General features: G+C 47.2%; 1 protein-coding gene across 12 annotated transcripts in view; it reads left to right on the forward strand.

Annotated features, from left to right (window-relative positions):
* Positions 1–19471, forward strand: part of FAM184B (family with sequence similarity 184 member B) — a 171705-nt gene that overhangs the window by 139185 nt on the left and 13049 nt on the right. For 7 of the 12 annotated variants that reach the window (XM_078367454.1, XM_054253460.2, XM_035293993.3 and 4 more), the window contains 4 exons: positions 4269–4398; positions 6726–6938; positions 12630–12783; positions 17234–17388. In XM_078367454.1, the coding sequence (XP_078223580.1) occupies positions 4269–4398; positions 6726–6938; positions 12630–12783; positions 17234–17388 (652 nt within the window). The remainder of the gene's footprint in view (positions 1–4268; positions 4399–6725; positions 6939–12629; positions 12784–17233; positions 17389–19471) is intronic. The other 5 variants (XM_078367457.1, XM_078367455.1, XM_017970654.4 and 2 more) reach the window with 1 other exon arrangement.

A 19471-nucleotide genomic window follows, 5' to 3' on the forward strand; every position in this document is an offset into this window, starting at 1 on the left:
GAATTCTTCCCTCATTGCTTGTTTCTGCCAGGTTTGTCAAAGATCAGAGAGTTGTAGGTGTGTGGCTTTATTTCTGGGTTCTCTATTATGTTCCATTGGTCTAATCTGTTTTACTACCAGTACTGTGCTCTTCTGGTTACTGTAGTCCTGTAGCATAGTTTGAAGTCAGGTAGCATGATGCCTCCAATTTTGTTCTTTTTGCTAAGTATTACCTTGACTATTTGGGCTCCTTCTTGATTCCATATGAATTTTAAAATAGTTGTTTCTAGTTCTGTGAAAAATGTCAATAGTATTTCAATAGGAATAGCATTTAATCTATAAATTGCTTTAGGCAGTGTGTTCATTTAACAATATTGATTCTTCCTATCCATGAGCATGGAATGTTTTTCCATTTGTTTGTGTCATTTCTGATTTATTTGAGCAGTGTTTTGCAGTTCTCCTTGTGAGGTCTTTCACCTCCCTGGTTAGCTGTATTCCTTCCATATTTGTGTGTGTGTGTGTGTGTGTGTGTGTGTTAGAGAGAGAGAGAGAGAGAGAGAGAGAGAGAGTTGTGAATGGGATTGGGTTCCTGATTTGGCTCTCAGCTTGAATGTTGTTGGTGTATAGGAATGTTAGTGATTTCTGCACATCAATTTTGTATCTTGAGACTTTACTGAAGTCTCAAGATGTTTATCAGCATAAGGAGCTTTTGGGCTGAAACTGTGGGTTTTCTAGTTATAGGATCATGTCGCCTACAAACAGGGATAGTTTGACTTTCTCTCTATTTGGATGCCCTTTATTTCTTTCTCTTGCCTGACTGCCATGGCCAGAACTTTCAATACTATGTTGAATAGGAGTGAGAGAGGGCATCTTTGTCATGTGCTGCAAACCTATTTTTTAAATGGACAAAATACTTGAACAAGCACTTCCCTAAAAAGATATATGTGAGGCTGGGCATGGTGGCTCATGTCTCTAATCTCAGCACTTTGGAAGGCCAAGGCAAGTGGATTGCTTGAGCCCAGGAGTTCAAGACCAGCTGGGCAACATGGCAAAACCTGGTCTCTACAAAAAATACAAAAATTAGCTAAGCATGGTGGTATATGCCTGCAGTCCCAGCTACTTAAGAGGCTGAGGTGGGAGGATTGCTTGAGCCCAGAAGGTTGAGGCAGCAGCAAGCCATGATCATACCTCTGTACTCCAGCCTCAGTGACAGAGCAAGACCCTGTACCAAAAAAGAAAAGATATGTGAGTGGCTTGTAAGCACATGAACACTAGCTTAACATCATTAGTCATCAGGAAAATGCAACTTACCACCACAGTGAGATATCATTTTCCACCAAATGGAATGGCTAAAATTAAGAAGTCTGACAACACAAAATGTTGGCAACAATCTAGAGCAATTGGAACTCTCATATATTACTGGCAGGGCCTAAAATTGTACAATCAACTTAGAAAGCTATTTGATTATTTCTTAAAACATTAAGCACATACCTACCAGCAATTCCACTTTTAGGTATTTAAGCAAAAGAATGAAAAACATTGCCATGCAGTGTCTCATGCCTGTAATCCCAGCACTTGAGGAGGCCAAGGTAAGTGGATCACCTGAGGACAGGAGTTCAAGACCATTCTGGCCAACATGGTAAAACCTTGTCTCTACTAAAAAATACAAAAATTAGCCGGGCATGGTGGCACACACTGTAATCCCAGCTACTTGGGAGGCTGAGGCAGGACAATGGCTTGAATCCAGGAGGCAGAGGTTGCAGTGAGCCGAGATGGTGCCACTGCACTCTAGCCTGGGCAACAGAGTGAGACTCCATCTCAAAAAAGAAAGAAAGAAAGAAATGAAAAACATTATATCCACAAAAATCCTTGGACAGGTTTCTTTCTAGCAGCTTTATTTAGAATAGTCCAGAAGCATAAACCACCCAAATGTCTATCAGTGGAGAAATGGTTAAACAAATTGCAGTGCATTAATGTAACGGAATACTACACAGCAGCAAAAAGAATGAATCGCTGACATACACAACAACATGGATGAGGCCCAAAGACATGAGGGGAGCAACATAACCTGAAAATAAAAGAATGCAGACCGCGATTCAGTTTGTACGACACTTCAGCTCAAGCAAAAGTGATCTGTGGAAATCAAAGCTTGGCTGCAAGGGAAGTTTTTGGGTAATGAAAATATTCCGTATTTTGATTGAGATATTGGTTTCATAGTTTGTTTTTTTTTTTTTTTGTACACAAATGCTTATAGCAGCATTGTTTATTATAACCAAAAAAGTAGAGACAACCCAGTTGTTCATCAACTGGTGAATAAATAAACAAGATATATGTTCATATGATGGAATATAGTTTAGCAATTACAGTTGGCCCTTGAACAATGAGAAGGTTAGGTTCACTGACCCCCATGCAGTCAAAAAGTTACACGTAACTTTTGCCTCCCCCCTCATAGTTTTATCTATTTGTTAAAACACACTGAATTGTACACTTATAGTGAATCTGTGCACTCGCTATATCTAAATTTTACTTGAAGAAAACATTAAAAATAATAATAAACTGAGCCCTAGCCTGAGAGAAAGTTCAGCCCCTCCCCAGGGATTCACCGGGAGCACTTACCTGGTGATGCCACCTGTCACTCTTGCCCTAGGCTGCTTTTCCAGTTTCTCTGGCCTTCTCCTAACCATTGGGTTGGTTTCAGACCCAGAGCTCAGACCTAGGCATCCCTGCTACATTGTTCCTTAAAGGTGGCTATGTTTCACACACCTTCGAAAGGCTTGAGGATAACTAAGAGAATCAGAATGCAGAGAAAGAAAACTTCTCTCTTTTAATATGTGTAGGTTTCTGTTTTGGTTTTTGAGACAGAGTTTCACTCTTATTGCCCAGACCGGAGTGGAATGGTGCAATCTCAGCTCACTGCAACCTCCACCTCCCAGGTTCAAGTGATTCTCCTGCCTCAGCCTCCTGAGTAGCTGGGACTACAGGCACGCACCACCATACCTGGCTAATTTTTTGTATTTTTAGTAGAGATGGGTTTCACCATATTGGCCAGGCTGGTCTTGAACTCCTGACTTCAGGCAGGAGATCCCCCTGCCTCTGCCTCCCGAAGTGCTGGGATTACAGGCATGCACCACTGCCCCTGGCCCATAATTAGTTCTTTATGTAACTCTTACTATGCACCAAACAGTGTTTTAAGTACTTTATAGAGATTGACTCTATTAATCCTTATGGAAAAGGTAGCCTTATTAACCTTACGCTATAGAGGAGGAAGCTCAGGCCCAGGGAGTTTAAAGACCTCACCAAGGCCCCGTATTGAGTGAGTTGCAGAGCTGGAATTTGGAGCGGGGTGGTCTGGCTCTCCCACCATCCTCTTGGCCACCTTCCTATGCTGCTTCTAGCATCCTGCTTTTCCTTTCAGGGGTCCCCATTGTCTCTCTCATACTTAACCCCCAAGCCTGGGCCTTCTCACCTCTGCCAAGCAGAGTGCTCCTTTTCATAGCCTTTTCTCACAGCCCAAGACCCTCACCCCGACCTCTGGGGCTCTGGCCTGATGTTCTTTTGTCAGGGGAAGCAGATGCCATTCATACCTGGCAGTCTCTACAGAGAGGCTCACCATGTGGCATTCCTTTACATTGTCAAACAAGATAAACACTTAACATCCCAATCTAAACCAATCACACTCGAAATTCTCAGTTGGTTCAAAAGGTCAGAATTAAGGAAGGGAGCTCTGGTCTCCTCCTGTAAAGACATCTGTCAGCATCTTATCCAGAATGTAGAAACTCTTGCAGCTTTAAACTAGCATTTCCTTGTTCACGCTACATATATCGAGGCCTATTTATAATACCCCTATTTGTACTTGGGATGCCAGTAAAAGTTGTGACCATGCTTTGAAAAATGCAGAACACTGTATTAAGGTGAAGCGTTGTTTTTATATATGCAGAGAGAGCTGCAAAATTAAGACCATAGAGATCTCTTTTTTTGGAGTCCCCAGAGATCCCATATCAGTAACTCTAAGCTCTCAGTCATTCTGACAGTTGGTCATCATTTATTAAGAACCCACTAAAACAGATATTAGATGGTTCCTGCTAAATACTGATTATATCCTAAGCGTAATAATACACTTCTTATATGGCAAGTTGCTTTTTGAAAGTCAGGTAAGATGTTTCTCACTCCCACTAACTGCTATCAGAGAGGTCCCTCCTCCCAGGCAGAGTGGCTGGCACGTTATCAGAGTGGTAGTGTCATTCCCAGCCCTAGGATTGTTTGTGATTGTGGCATCCCTGTCTTCAAAGGATCAAAATGTCCCTCAAGGAGGGAAGTGACCCGCAACCTCCACTGGACTCTTTGTTGAAGGAGAACGCATCCGAAATCCAGCATCTACAGGAGGACTGGCAAAGCCAGAAGGCCAAACTGCAAGCCCAGGTAGGACAGCCCTAGTGGGGATGCCCCTTTCCTGAGATCTTGCCTTCTCCTTTTTACAAACTTGGAAATGCATTCAGGGCCTCATTCACATCCAAGCTAAGAAGGCATTACAAGACCAGGGCAAAATGAGATTCCTGGTTTTATTTATTCATTCATTCAAAACCTGCTGCAGCTGGGCATGGTGACTTACGCCTGTAATCCCAGCACTTTGGGAAACCAATGGGGGGGCAGATCACTGGAGGTAAGGAGTTAGAGACCAGCCTGGCTAACATGGTAAAACCGCGTCTCTACTAAAAATACAAAAATTAGCTGGGTGTGATGGCGCATGCCTGTAATCCCAGCTACTCGGGAGGCTGAGGCAGGAGAATCACTTAAACCTGGGAGGCAGAGGTTGCAGTGAGCCAAGATCACGCCACTGTGCTCTAGCCTGGGTGACTGTGTCTCAAAAAAAAAAAAAAAAAAAAAACCCTGCTGTGCTAATGAGCACTTACTATGAGCCATTGATGATTCATCAGTGCAGAAGCCAGACAAAATACCTTACATTTTATGGCCAGGTGTGGTGGTTCACACCTGTAATCCCAGCACTTTGGGAGGCCTAGGCAGGAGAAACGCTTGAGCTTAGGAGTTCAAGACCAACCAGGGCAACATAGCAAGACTCCATCTCTAGAAAAAATAAAAAAAATTACCAAGTGTTGTGGCATGTGTCTACTCCCAGCTACTCGGGGGGCTGAGGTAGGAGGGTTGCTTGAGCTCAGGAGTTTGAGGCTGCCTTGAGCGGTGATCATACCACTGCACTCCAGACTGGGCAACAAAGTGAGATCCTATCTCCAAAAAAAAGATATCATATTTTATATATAAAGAATATGTATATTTTGGCCAGGCATGATGGCTCATGCCTGTAATCCCAACACTTTGGAAGGCTGAGGTGGGCAGGTCACGAGCTCAGGAGTTTGAGACCAGCCTGGTCAATGTGGTGAAACCTGTGTCCACTAAAAATACAAAAATTAGCTGGGTGTGGTGGCACATGCCTGTAGTCCCAACTACTTGGGAGGCTGGGGCAGAAGAATCACTTGAACTCAGGAGGTGGAGGTTGCAGTGAGCTGAGATCACACCACTGCACTCCAGTCTGGGCAACAAAGCAAGATCCTGTCTCATATTTTATATGCAAAGAATATATACATTTTGTCTGGGTGTGGTAGCTCACGCCTATAATCCCAGCACTTTGGGAGGCTGAAGAGGGCAGATCACGAGTTCAGGAGTTTGAGACCAGCCTGGCCAATATAGTAAAATCGCGTCTCCACTAAAAATACAAAAATTAGCGGGGCTTGATGGTGTGTGCCGGCATGTGCCTGTAGTCCTACCTACTCTGGAGGCTGAGGCAGAAGAATCATTTGAACCTGGGGGGCCAGAGGTTGCTGTGAGCCAAGATCATACTACTGCACTCCAGGCTGGTGAGATTCCGTGTCACAAGAAGAATATGTATATTTTAGTAACAGAGGTAGAAACAGACAGGTAAATGGTCAGCATAAGAAGTCAGTAAATCACGTAGTTGATTCTAAGGTAATGATGACTCAAGAAAAAGAAAAGCTGAGTGTGGTAGCTCATGCCTGAAATCCCAGCACTTTGGGAGGCCAAGGCGGGAGAATCATTTGAGGTCAAGGGTTTGAGACCAATCTGGCCAACATGGTGAAACCCTGTCTCTACTAAAAATACAAAAAATTAGCTGGGCATGGTGGCGCGTGCCTGTAATCCCAGCTACTCAGGAGGCTGAGGCAGGAGAATCACTTGAACCTAGGAGGCAGAGGTTGCAGTGAGCTGAGATTGCACCACTGACTCTAGCCTGAGCCACCGAGTGAGATTCCATCTCAAAAAAAAAAAAAAAGAAACAAAGAAAGAAAAGAAAACTAAAGCAGGGTAGAGGGCTCTGGGAGGCTGCCCTGTGACAGGGGACAGGGGTAGAGGGGGTAGTACTACAGGACGCTGTCAGGAGGAGGAAGCCAGATTCGAGCAAGCACCTGAAGGAGGAGGGGGGCTGCCACGTGGTTCCCTGGAGAGTATTCCAGTCCTCTCTTGATTTCTCTTGGAAGGTCAGTGTGCCTACCCCTCTTTTCCTCTTTCCTGGCATTTGTGGCTCTAGCTGAGGGATCCCTGGGAGGACTGGCCACCCTCAGGTCCTTAAAACTTGCAGCTTCCATCCCCTGAGTCCCTACAGACAGAGGAGGCTCAGCTGCATGGAGGTGACATATAGAAAGCTTTCATTAAAAAAAAAAAAAAAATCCCAGGAAAGGCCCAGGGCTCAGGCTGAGGGCAGCACACCTGGTGTGCAGGTCTCGCAGATGCAGCAGGCTCTGGAGCAGTGCACCAGCAACTACAGGGAGGACCTGCAGGCGCTCAAGCAGCTCTCGGACCTCGAGAGGGAGAAGCTGCAGCGTAAGCTCCAGGAGAGCACTCAGCAGAACCAGGCCGTGAAAGCCCAACTCGAGGCTTCCCACCAGAGAGCCCTGCGCATGCTGGAGAAGTCCAGACATCAGGAACTCAAGGTGAGGGGATGACTGTGCGATCTACTCTGCTGGGCACCCGCTAGGTGGGTACAGCCATGCACAAAGCTGTCCCTTTTCTACATGACCTCCATCCCCCCCGAGAATCTTTCCCAGTCGTTATTATTGTATTCTCTTTTTCCAGATGAGGAAAGAGGCTCAGAGAGATTTTGTAACTTGCTCAGGGTCACACAGCTCATAAGTGGCAAAGCAAGGAAGTGGACTAGGTCTGCTGGGCTTCTTGTGCTACGTTCCCCGCCTGCTTGTGACCTTGGTGACATAAGAACGATTTGCTTTCATGACAAAAAAAAAAGTAAAAAATAAATAAAAGTACAAAAATTAGCCAGGCATGGTGGCAAGTGCCTGTAATCCCAGCTACTTGGGATGCTGAGGCACGAGAATCACTTGAACCTGGAAGTGGAGGTTGCAGTGAGCTGAGATTGTGCCATTGCATTCTAGCCTGGGAGACAGAGCAAGACTGTGTCTCAAAAACAAAACAAAACAAAACAGCTCAGCCACAAAGACCTTTCAACCTTTCCAAGGGTTTGGAAAACTGTGGCATGGTATACAACAGTGGATAACCTGGCAGGTGGTTCAGGTGCGTTTCATCCAGAACCTTCTACCTTGTGGCCTGGCCTAAACATTGTTTTCTCAGAGGGTGTTCCCTTCTTAAGCAGTTATTTGAAGAGGTGTCCCACAAAAACAAGGGAGCAAACCAAGGAAGAGGGAATAAAAGAGAGCTGGGATACTGAGGTTCAATGCAGAAGCAAGAAGGAAGGTTTGAGGAGGCTGGCTTAGCCGCTGGCCAATAGCTCAGTCCAGGCTGCAGCAAGGAATGAGGGCTCTGGAAGACCTGTCTCCCGGGGAAAGCAGAACTGATGGATTCTCTGATAGATTTGGCCATGTGGAAAATGGCACTGAGTGTTGTACAAAGCATTTAGAAGTTGGAAGACTTTGCCAGATAGCCAAAGGAAACTAAACAAATAAAAAATGCGGCAGTTACTTTTGGAGGCCGAGGCAGGTGAATCACGAGGTCACAAGATCAAGACCATCCTAGTCAACATGGTGAAACCCCATCTCTACTAAAAATACAAAAAATTAGCTGGGCATGGTGGCGCGTGCCTGTAATCCCAGCTACTCAGGAGGCTGAGGCGGGAGAATTGCCTGAACCCAGGAAGCGGTTGTGGTGAGCCGAGATCGTGCCATTGCACTCCAGCCTGGGTAACAAGAGCAATACTCCATCTCAAAAAAAAAAAAAAAATGCTGCAGTTATTAAAGCAAGAAAAACAAAAAGTTGCACAAGGCAGAAATTCAATCATAGTAACTTTTTAAGCTCAATGGTGCATAATATTTACATATTCTCTATAAAGAAAATATGAGGTGTACTTCAACATATTAAAAAAGCAATATAGAGCCGGGCGCAGGGGCTCACACCTGTAATCCCAGCACTTTGGGAGACTGAGGTGGACGGTCATGAGGTCAGGAGTTCGAGACCAGCCTGACCAACATGGAGAAACCCTGCCTTTACTAAAAATACAAAAAATTAGCTGGGCATGGTTGCACATGCCTGTAATTTCAGTTACTCGGAAGGCTGAGGCAGGAGAATTGCTTGAACCCAGGAGGCAGAGGTTGTGGAAAGCCAAGATCGCGCCATTGCACTCCAGCCTGGGCAACAAGAGCAAAACTCTGTCTCAAAAAAAAAAAAAAACAACACAACTATGTATAAGGAATGGAAGAGGTAGAGTGTATGAGACCTAAAATCCTCCTCTACTATAATGGGAAGACAATTCATAATCTCAAAAATAAGATACAGTAGAATGGAAACACTGTCTTTTTAATGCTGGTAAATACCACAAGAAACGAGGAGTTGACAACAGCTGCCTCCAGAGAACAGGAGACAGAGAGGGAGGAAGAAAGAACTTATTTTCCTTTCTTTTAATACTATTTGGCTCTTTACTACGTGCACATATTACCCTGATAACAATATAAAAGCAGCTTTAAAAAAAAGAAAGAAAGTTGAGCAAGGTGGCTCATGCCCGTAATCCCAGCATTATGGGAGGGCCAAGGTGAGCAGACCACTTGGGGCCAGGCTTGTTCAAGACCAGCTCGGCCAACATGGTCAAACCCCATCTCTACTAAAAATACAAAAGTTAGCTGGGCATCGTGAGGCACATCTGTAATCCTATCTACTCAGAAGGCTGAAGCAGGAGAATCGCTTAAACCTGGGAGGCAGAGATTGCAGTGAGCTGAGATCACACCATTGCACTCCAGCCTGAACAACACGGCGAGACTCCATCTCAAATCAAAACAAACAAAGAAAGAAAGGAAATAATATACATGGACTGCCTGGCACTTACTAGATGCTTAAAAAAAAAAAAAAGTCAAGTCAGTTTTCTCATTTCTTTTGTTCTTCTAAGTCTTTTTCCACTTTGGCTTACAATCTGCAAGAGCTCAGGCCGGGGAGATCCCAGGTGTATTCACTGCTGGGTGACACTGACCTTCGTGTATGCCTGAGCTTTATTCCTCCATGCTGCGGACCCCAATTTCTCACAGGAGGCAGAGAGAGCAGGAGGCTTCATTCACCTGAGGCGGGGAGTTCCAGGTGCTCTAGGGAGTTGGATCCATGAGGTCTGAGTCCTCGCCAAGGGCAAGTGAAAGGACACTCTGCCCCAGTTCCTGTGTCAGTAATTATGAGTGGGCTGCCTGGGTTCGAGTCCTGGATCTGCCATTTACAAAGTATGGGAGCTCAGGTCATTTAGCTTCTTTATGCCTCAGTATCCTCATTTATAAAATGATTGATGGTTATGAAGATCAAAAGGGATAATACATGTAAAGTACTTAGAACAGTTCATGGCTGAGTAACAGCTCAGTTTTTAAAAGGCTCATTTTTATTATTCACTCATCTATACTGCTGGCATTTATTGAGTGGCTATTGTGAGCTGCCATCATGCAGAGCTGCGGAGATACCAGATGATTACCACACTCTCTGTCCTTACATAGCTCGCCTATAGGGGAAAAGACAGCCCCTCAAACAGGTTGCTGGGATCAGTGGGTGGTAGCCATGAGGGAGTTGCCTAAGGTATTTGGAAGCACTGGGAATAGAAACATTATATAATATGAGACTTTTGGAGAAACAAGGTGAAACTGGGTCCCTTAGGAGGCCCCAAACTGGCCACAACAAGAGCAGGGTAACCCTCCCAAAGTAGCTGGAGAAATTCACTAAGAATGAGTCCCCAGCTTGCCCTGAGCCCTGGGTGCTCCAGCCTGTGTAATTCTCACTGCCAAAGGCTTCTGAGCAAGTGGGTGGGCGGTACTGACCTGAATCTTTGGTTGCCCCCTGGGATGGAGAGAGGCTGAATAAGAGTGAGAAAGTTTGCAAAGCCCAGGCTTCAAGCTCTCCATCCCCGTTTTCCTAGGGATAAAAATGTCACCAATTGGTGTTCTCTGAGCCTTGCAACAAGGGGAGGAGGAGGAAGGTATCAGAGTATTTGAAAAGTATGAGGCTTTTCTATTTTATTAAATAAACTTGCAACCAGGCATGGTGGCTCACGCCTGTAATCGCAGTACTTCAGGAAGTCAAGGCAGGAGGACCATGTGAGGCCAGGAGTTTGAGGTTAGCCTGGGCAACATAGGGAGACCCAAGTTCTACAGAAAATTAGCCAGGTGTAGTGGTGAGCATCTGTGGTCTCAGCTACTTAAGAGGCTGGGGTGGGGGGATCACTTGGGCCTGAGAGATCAAGGCTGCAGGGAGCTGTGATCGCACCACTGCACTCCAGCTGGGCAACAGCATGAAACCCTGTCTCAAAAAAAGAAAAGAAAAAGAAACTTGCCACAGAATGACTGACTCTCACCTGGGAGGAGTGAGACCAGTTCCCTATGGCTATCCGCAGTGACAGGTGACAGAGACAGGCTGAGGCAAGCTTCCACGTAACCCACTGGGTTCAGGAGGCCAACTCGGGTGCAAAGATGGTTGAGTTCTTCCCTCACAGGAGCCTCATGTATTTGGTGAAATCCCAGAGGAAATTTGATGAAATTTCCACTGCATGAGTGAATGGAAAGGGCTTGGGCCCTGGACTCCACCACTCATAGGTCAGAATCCTGCCTCTATCATCACCTGTCTACAGGCAGGTCTCCCACCTTTCTAGCCACAGTTTCCAGCTCAGTTAAAAAAAGATGGCAGCAGGGATGGGTGCCTGAGTGTGATGGCTCATGCCTGTAATCCCAATACTTCAGGAGGCCAAGGCAGGAGGATTTCTTGAGCTCAGGAGTTTGAGATTAGTCTGGGCAACATAGCGAGACCCTCCCTCTATATAAAAAAAGAGTTAAAAAAAGATGAAGGGATAATAATTTCTCTATCTTTTCTGTGCCACCCTGGGAAACCAAATTCATCTCTCCAATGCCCACCTCTCATTTCCTCATCTAAAATCTGGGGCTATGTATTAACTGAAACTCTCCTAACTGTGGGGAGGTGGGGACCCAGAAACTGTATCAGTTTCCTATTACTGCTGTAACAAATTAGCGCAAGCTTGGTGGTTTAGAACAACACGGATTTATTATCTGATAGTTCTGGAGGTTAGAAATCTAAGAATCATGGAATTAGCAGGGCTGGTTCCTTCTAAAGGCTCCAGGGGAGTATCTGTGCCTTTGCCTTTTCCGACTTCTAGAGGCCGCCTGAGTTCCTTGGCTCCTGGTCCCTTCCTGCATTATCAAAGCCAAAAATGTAGCATCTTCAAATCGCGTGCTCTCTCTCCCTCTCTCTCTCTCTCCCTCTTTCTCTCTTTCTGACCTCTGCTTCCACCATCAACCCTTTTCTCACCGACCCTCCTACAGCCCTCTTATAAAGACCCTTGTGACTGAGGCCCACCCAGATAATTCAGGGTAATCTCCCGTCTAAGATCCTTAATCACCTCTGCAAAGTCCCTTTGACCATGTGAGGTGACATACTCAGTTTTCAGGGATTCAGACATGGACATCTTAGGGGCTGTTTTTGTACCTCTCAGAGAAACCAACTTGAGTGACATTAGGTAGGCAGTGAAGAGACACTTATTAAAGTTTACACAGCTGCTCACAGAACCTGCTTTGGGTATTTGACACGCAGTGGGACTTCAGTCAATGAATGTTGAGGGAAAGCATGAATGAATCAAAAATAAAAAATAGGGAAAGAAAGAATGAGTGAATATGAACCCAAGGACAGAGACACAGCTAGTTCTCAGGACCAAACAAGAGCTGTAGGGACCCTCCCTCCTCCCCATGGCATTTCTGCTCTGCTCTGCACACCAGCCCTGGGCTGCCTGCACAGACGGCTGCCTCCACCCTACTGGTCCTGGGGCAGATGTCAGATATTACCTCAGAGCTCCCGAGTACAGTAAATTTGGAGCCACAGAGTATCTGTCCATCTCTTTTGCTCTCTCTATCCCCCACCTCTTCATACCAAAAGGAGCTCTGATTGGCCCAGCTTGGAACGGGTGTCCGCTCTGGCCCAATCAGCTGTGGAAGAGGGTGGGTTCAAAGGTGCAAAATGGCTACTGTGGCCGGGCCATTGTACAGCGTTCTCTGTAGCCTGATAAGCCCTCCATGGGAGAATGCAAGCATTCAGACCACCCTGGCTCAGAAGAGCTTGGCAAAGGAGTCAAGTCTCCCAACCCTGTGACTACTTGTCCCCACATGCCTCCTTGTCCACACTGTTTCCCACAGGCCACAGAGGAACGCTTGAAGAAGGAATCCAGCCACAGCCTCCAGATCCAACACCAGGCGCACCGGCTGGAGCTCCAGGCCTTGGAGGAAAAGGCCAGGCAAGAGCTGCAGGAGGAGCGTGAGAGGATGCAGGCCCAGCAGGCCCTGCTGCTAGGTATACACCAACAATGCACTGGGGAGGGCCCGGCCATCTTCAGGGTCTGCACGTAGAAACCAGTGACAAGCTGAGGGCCAGGATCCAGGGGTCTCGGGCCCACAGGCCGGAGCTCCAGGGCTCTCGGGCGCACAGGCCGGAGCTCCAGGGGTCTCGGGTGCACAGGCCGGGGCTCCAGGGCTCTCGGGCGCACAGGCCGGAGCTCCAGGGGTCTCGGGTGCACAGGCCGGGGCTCCAGGGCTCTCGGGCGCACAGGCCGGGGCCCCAAGGCTCTCGAGCACACAGGTCAGGGACGGTCCTGGCTCTGCCATCAACTAGCTGTGAGAACTGGGATGGCTCCCTGTGAGCCTCATTTTCCATTTTTATAAAATGGAATTACAATCGTCCCTACCTCATAGGCTCACTATGTGGATTAAATGAGATATTAAATATGAAGTGCCTCGCATATAACATGAGCCCAGTGAATGTAGATACTGTCATTATCATCATCATTATTGCATATAATCCAGATTTCTGAGCCTTCATATGAGTTTCATGGCATTGCCTCAACCTCTCATTTCTGTTTTGAAGATTTCTGCAAACTGAGGGCTCTGAGGCCTCCACATGCTGCTTTCTCTGACTGCCCCCACATCTTTCCCAGCACAAAACTCTGCCATTTTTCAGTTGCCACATCAATAAAACCACTCACACCAAGCATCTTGGAAGTTAATAGAGGCCGTTAAGATCCCTAGAGCCAAACTGCCTGGGTGTCAAGCGCAGCTCTGACATTCACTAGCTGTGTGTCTTTGGGTAGGGGGTTGCTTAACTGCGCTGTGCCTCAGTCTCCCATCTACAAAATGAGGATAATAATAGCATTCACCTCATTGGGCTGTAATGACAATTACATGAGTATACACAAGAAGCGCTTCGCATACAGCCTGGTATGCAGTAAGTGCTGTGCAAGTGTTCCCCGTTAAATGATGACTGAAGAGTTCAGCGCTGCGTGCCTGACTCTGGAGACCTCTCTCCATTTTTGTAGATCATTCCTGCCACTCATTTTCTCCTTCACTGTCATCTTTCCTGTCACTCTTAAGAGCAAGACAAATGCCTCTCATCATTTCATGCAGAGCACTAAAGATCATGTTGCCTTTATTAAATATTTCTTCCAAACCTAGACAGGGCTCTCCTTAAGAGATTTCTGGGTGCTGAGTGTGGTGACTCATGCCTGTAGTCCCAGCACTTTGGGAGGCCAAGGTGAGAGAGGATGACTTGAGGCCAGTAGTTTGAGACCAGCCTGGGCAACATAGCAAGACCCCATCTCTATAAAGAAAATTAATTAGAAAAAAAAGTAAAAAGAGAATTCTGGAGGAGAGCATTGTCTTTACATCCCTAAATGAGTAGGCTCTATCTTGCTGCTTGGTTGAGTTCCCATTAGAAAGTGTGTCCCACTGACTACATGTTTTTGAGGAAGTGGTGTGAGGAGCAGGAAGGAAAGAGTTTTGTAGACTTTCCAGTTAGCAGCTACCCTGGAATGGAGGTGTCCACATGGGGAATGCTGGAGTTAGCAGCACGTAAAGATAAAACACAGGCTGTGCCGCATGGCTCAGGTCCAAGGCTCCCCATGTACAGGTCAGGCTGGACATCCTGGTGATTCCAACACTCAACAGCAGCTGCCAGTGCAGATGTCCCTGCTGCCCCTTCCCTGGCTTTTCTGACTCCACAGCAGCCCTGTTCTGCCCTGAAGAAAATAATCGGGAGGCCAGCTGCAGTGGCTCACACCTGTAATCCCAGCACTTTGGGAGGCTGAGGCAGGTGGATCATGAGGTCAGGAGTCCACGACAAGCCTGACCAACATGGTGAAATCCCGTCTCTACTAAAATGCAAAAATTAGCCGGGTATGTGCCTGTAGTCCCAGCTACTCGGGAGGCTGAGACAGGAGAATTGCTTGAATCTGGGAGGCAGAGGTTGCAGTGAGCTGAGTTCATGCCACTGCACTTTAGCCTGGCTGACAGACTGAGACTCTTGTTTCATAAATAAATAAATAAATAAATAAAGCGAGATCCCTGGAAAGAGCCTTGGGAAAGGCTGGGCTTCTCAGTACAGTCCCGGGAAGAAGGGGCTTTGCGGACTCTGTGATGACAGCAAATCATAGACTTCAAGGGAAGGTGCGAGCACCTATGGCAATGGCAAATTGATATGACATAATCCTGGTGCTGATTATTCCTCTTCTAATATCTGCGTGAGACACAACTGACCTGTAATACTATAGGTCACTGTGAGAGGGCAGGGAGGACAGGTGTTTACTAGAGGGTTGGGTCCCTGACATGCTGGATGGATAGATGAACAGATGGATGGAGGATGAATGGGTGCGTGGGTAGACAGGTGAATGCGTGTGTGGTTAGATGAGTGGCTGGGTTGACAGGTGGACAGACAGAAAAATGGGTGGATGGATGGACAGGAGGAAGGATGGATAGAGGGATGGAAAGATGGAGATGGATGGATGGACAGATGGGTGGGTGGACAAATGGGTGGACACACTGATAGGTAGATGATTGGGTGGGCAATTGATGGGTGGATAGATGAATGGATGGACAGAAGGGTACACAGATAGGTGGGCAGACAGGTAGGTGGATGGCTGGCTGGCTGGATAGACAGGTGGATGGATGGATGAGTGAATGGATGGATGGATGGTGAATGGGTGGATGGATAGATAAGTGGATGGGTGAATGAATGGGCAAGTGGATAGAGGGATAGATGGGTCAGTGGAGATGAATAGGTGGATAGATAGATGAATGATGGGAAGGTGCGAGAGAAGGAGGAGGGTAAAGAATGAATACCCTATAACTTATTATTTGCTAAAGAGTTTTATTACATATATCTTGTGATCACAGTTTTCAAAAAATGGGGTTATGTTTAGAGATTTAAAAAAAAGGAAAATAAGCTATAGAAATCACTTTATCAAAATTTTACTGGAGAGAAAAGACGACCAAGTAAATTTTCTATCTTAATATCATGCAAATATACTAAGCTTTCACATGTGTTTAATGTAGTTAACCTTTGTATTAGTTAGCTTATAGGAAAGCTTTCATAACTAATACACTTTTACCACATCATCCATTTTCACTCCAAAGATCATTTGTTTATTTTACAAATACATGTTGAGCACTTGCTCTGTACTAAAACCTGTGCTAGGTGCTTATGGAGTGAGCAGAACAATGTTTCAAAGGTTATTTGCAATAACTAAAATACAGAGTCTCAAAAGTTCTTAACAGAAAAGTAAAGTATCAAATTTACAAGCACTTTGAAAGTATCTTTTTTTTTAAGGGAATAGCTTACTAAATAGCATCTGCTCTATCAGAAAATACTCATTTTGAAATAATTGTTTCCATCATGCTGGGAATGTCTAGTGTACTACTGGAAATCAGTCTCCATCCTCACAGGGGAAGCTAGAGTTTCTGGCCTTACTCTCCCCTGAGTTTAAGAGAATGCACACACTTCTCCTGGGTGATTCCATTTTAGTCCCTTTCCTGCTGGGACGACATGCCATCTCCTACCTCCATGATCTAGCCCAGACCTCCCACCCAGGGGAAGAAGAACGTGTGAACATTTTGTCTCCTTAAGAGCTGACATTGGCCGGGGATAGTGGCTCACACCTGTAACAGCACTTTGGAAGGCCAGCGTGGGCAGATCATTTGTCAGGAGTTCAAGATTAGTCTGGCCAAAATAGTGAAACCTCATCTCTACTAAAAAAATATATATAAAAATTAGTCGGGTGTGTTGATGCGCTCCTGGCCCAGCTACTCAAGAGGCTGAGGCAGGAGAATCGCTTGAACCTGGGAGGGGGAGGCCACAGTGAGCGAAGATTGTGCCACTGCACTCCAGCCTGTGTGACAGAGTGAGACTCCATCTCAAAAAAAAAAGAGAGTTGACATAAATTTCAAATTTTCCAAGTTGAGACCATCACCCCCAGAAGAGGCCTTCGGCTCATTTGATAATTCCCTGTTCTTTGCCTGGTCTCCTAATTTGATGCTGAGGTCAAGCATTGCCACAGGATTTGGCCCTGGGCTCAGGCCATTCTGCCCTCACCTGCCACCCATCCTAACCAACCAGTAGTGGACAAGCAGGGGATTCAGAGTGAAGACCCACTTGAAATTTCGCATCCCAGCTCCATCATTTAAAAGCTGTGTGGTTTTGGGGATTGTACTCACCCTGTCTCATCCTAAAATGGAGCAGGGGTGGGGAGGGGGTATAATTGATACCAGAAAGGATGGTGGTGGGGCTTTAATGAGAAGAGTTTTCATACATAGCCTTGTGGTTACTGTTATCTGGAAAAACATTTAGGGAACTCAACCCACCACAAGCCTTCAGCAGCCACCCACTCCACCCACCCCTGCTCCAGAGACTGTTGTCCCCATGAGACAGGCTTCAGCCTAGACCCAGCTCCTGACTCCCACTGCTCTCCCTCTTCCAGAGTCCCTCAGGCAGGAGCTGTCAGAGCAGCAAGCTGCCTGCTCTGGGCACCAGAAGGACTTGGAGGCGCTGCAGGCTGAGCTGAGGGCTCTGGGCCGACATCAAGCCAGCAGCCAGTGTCCAGGGGACAGCGAGGACCACACCATCGCCACAGAGGTCAGCACCCCTGCCATTGCTCTTGCCCCAGCCACACCCTTCCCAGAGCAGCATCAGGGCCGCAGTGAGAAGCCTCATAAAAGACGGGATCTGAGGCCGAGTGCAGTGATTCACACTTGGAATCTAGCACTTTGGAAGGCAAAGTCAGAGGACCTCTTGAGGCCAGGATTTCAAGAGCAGCCAGGGCAACATAGCCTAGACTCTATCTTTACAAAAATTTTAAAATTAGCCAGGCGTGGTGGCATATGCCTATAATCCTGGCTCAGGAGGCTGAGGCGGGAGGATCACTTGAGCCTAGGAGTTCCAGGGTGTAGTGAGCTATGATTGTACCACCTCACTCCAGCCTGGGCAACACAGCAAGACCCTGTCTCAAAAAAAAAAAAAAAAAAAAAGAATGGACTCTGGGTACTTGGTCAGTCCCCTGCCCCCTGCCTGAAGTGGGGAAGATCCTTCTCCACAGGCCTGAGGGATACTGCAGGTTCTCGTCAAGCAAAAAAAAGGTTTTAAGTGCTGCATGTTCTTTATAACTGAGATGCAATGGCATTTCAGGGTGTTGGTGCTAGACAGGCCCTCAGCGCAGCTGCTCTGGGCTACTCCTTTGGGTCTGCAGGGGAATTTCTCAGACCATCTCCCAGATAGGCTCCGTCTAGACCTTGCTGTTCCCCTAAGTGGAGCAGCCTTGTTGTCACCCAGGCTCAGTGCTGACCCTCCTTCCACTTCCTGCTCAGACTTTGCCCATCAGCCCCTTCCCTGCACATCCATCATTCCTGGTGTCGCTGGGTGGCACAGTCACCTCGTAACAGCCCAGCCCTCGCTCCCTCCAGCCCATGGTGTACGGCTTCAGGTCTTCCCCCAAAACCCAGCACTACTTTTCATAAAGCCTTTGGTGGCTCCCACTGGACAAAGCTCCAAATGCTTCAACTTGGCATTGAAAAGCCTCCACCACTGACAATGACCTACAGGTCCTGCCATTTTCCCCGCAGTTCATAAACCCGGCATCTGCACCCTCCCTTTGTCCTCCCCCTGTCCATAAACCCAGCATCTGCACCCTCCCTTTGTCCTCCGCCTGTCCATAAACCCAGCATCTGCACCCTCCCTTTGTCCTCCACCTGTCCATAAAACAGCATCTGCACCCTCCCTTTGTCCTTCACCTGTGCAACTCCTCCTGCCTGGAATGCTGCATAGCGTATCCCATGCTGGGGCTTCCCTCACACACTGTGACTCCCTCTGGCTCTGAGATCCTGGAGCACTTCCTCCCAAGACAGCTCAGCTGGCTCTAGGATCTACTGCCTGGTCCTGTTGGGGACATGCCATTTCATGGATGTCCTTGTTGCCTAGACTGGATCAGGAGTCTTCTGAGGATAAGCCGTCTGTTGTGCCTCATCTCCTCCCCAGCCCACTCCTGGCTCTCAGCAGGGTCTCCACCAGTGTCTGTGGATGGTGAGGATTTGTTGGTGGCCCAGTCCTGCTGAAAGTCCTAGGGACATAGGAATCACGTGTGCCAGACTTAGCTGTTACTGAGCATAGGAAAGTGATTTCTGGGTTTATGTGAAAAATACTAACAAATGATGAATCACAGTTTAGCCCAGTGGTTAGGTCTAGCAGAGGGAAGACAGAACATGCTCCATTAACTGTTTAGATGAGTGGGAGCCTCTGGTACCAATGGAAGGGGACAGGGGAAATGTGGGATGGTAACAGCTGGGGCGTGGGCCATGGAGGGAGTCAGTGTTCATCTGAGGGCTCTGGATGGAAGCCAGGGAGCACTGAGTGCATGAGACGATACCTGGCCACCTGTGCCCCAGTCTCTCCTTTGCCCCAGAGGAGGGAAGCCCTGAGCCGTCTAGAAGGAAAGTGTGGTCTCAGGTGATACCCCACACAGAGCGCAGATGCAGGGGTGTCAGCAAAAATGAAGAGCCCGGGCAACAAGTCATAAAGGAAAGGGGAAGGAACACAATGCCAGGCTGAAGCCCCAAGCTGGCCACTGCTGAGCTAAGTGGAGTTCTGTCCTGCTGGGACCTAATTCTCATCTCTGCCACCCAGAGACCCAAGAGGGGAATGCATTTTTCCATTTGTTTCTGTCCCC

The sequence above is a fragment of the Callithrix jacchus genome, chromosome 3, assembly GCF_049354715.1.
Source record: "Callithrix jacchus isolate 240 chromosome 3, calJac240_pri, whole genome shotgun sequence".
In the NCBI taxonomy this organism is placed as follows: Eukaryota; Metazoa; Chordata; class Mammalia; order Primates; family Cebidae; genus Callithrix; species Callithrix jacchus.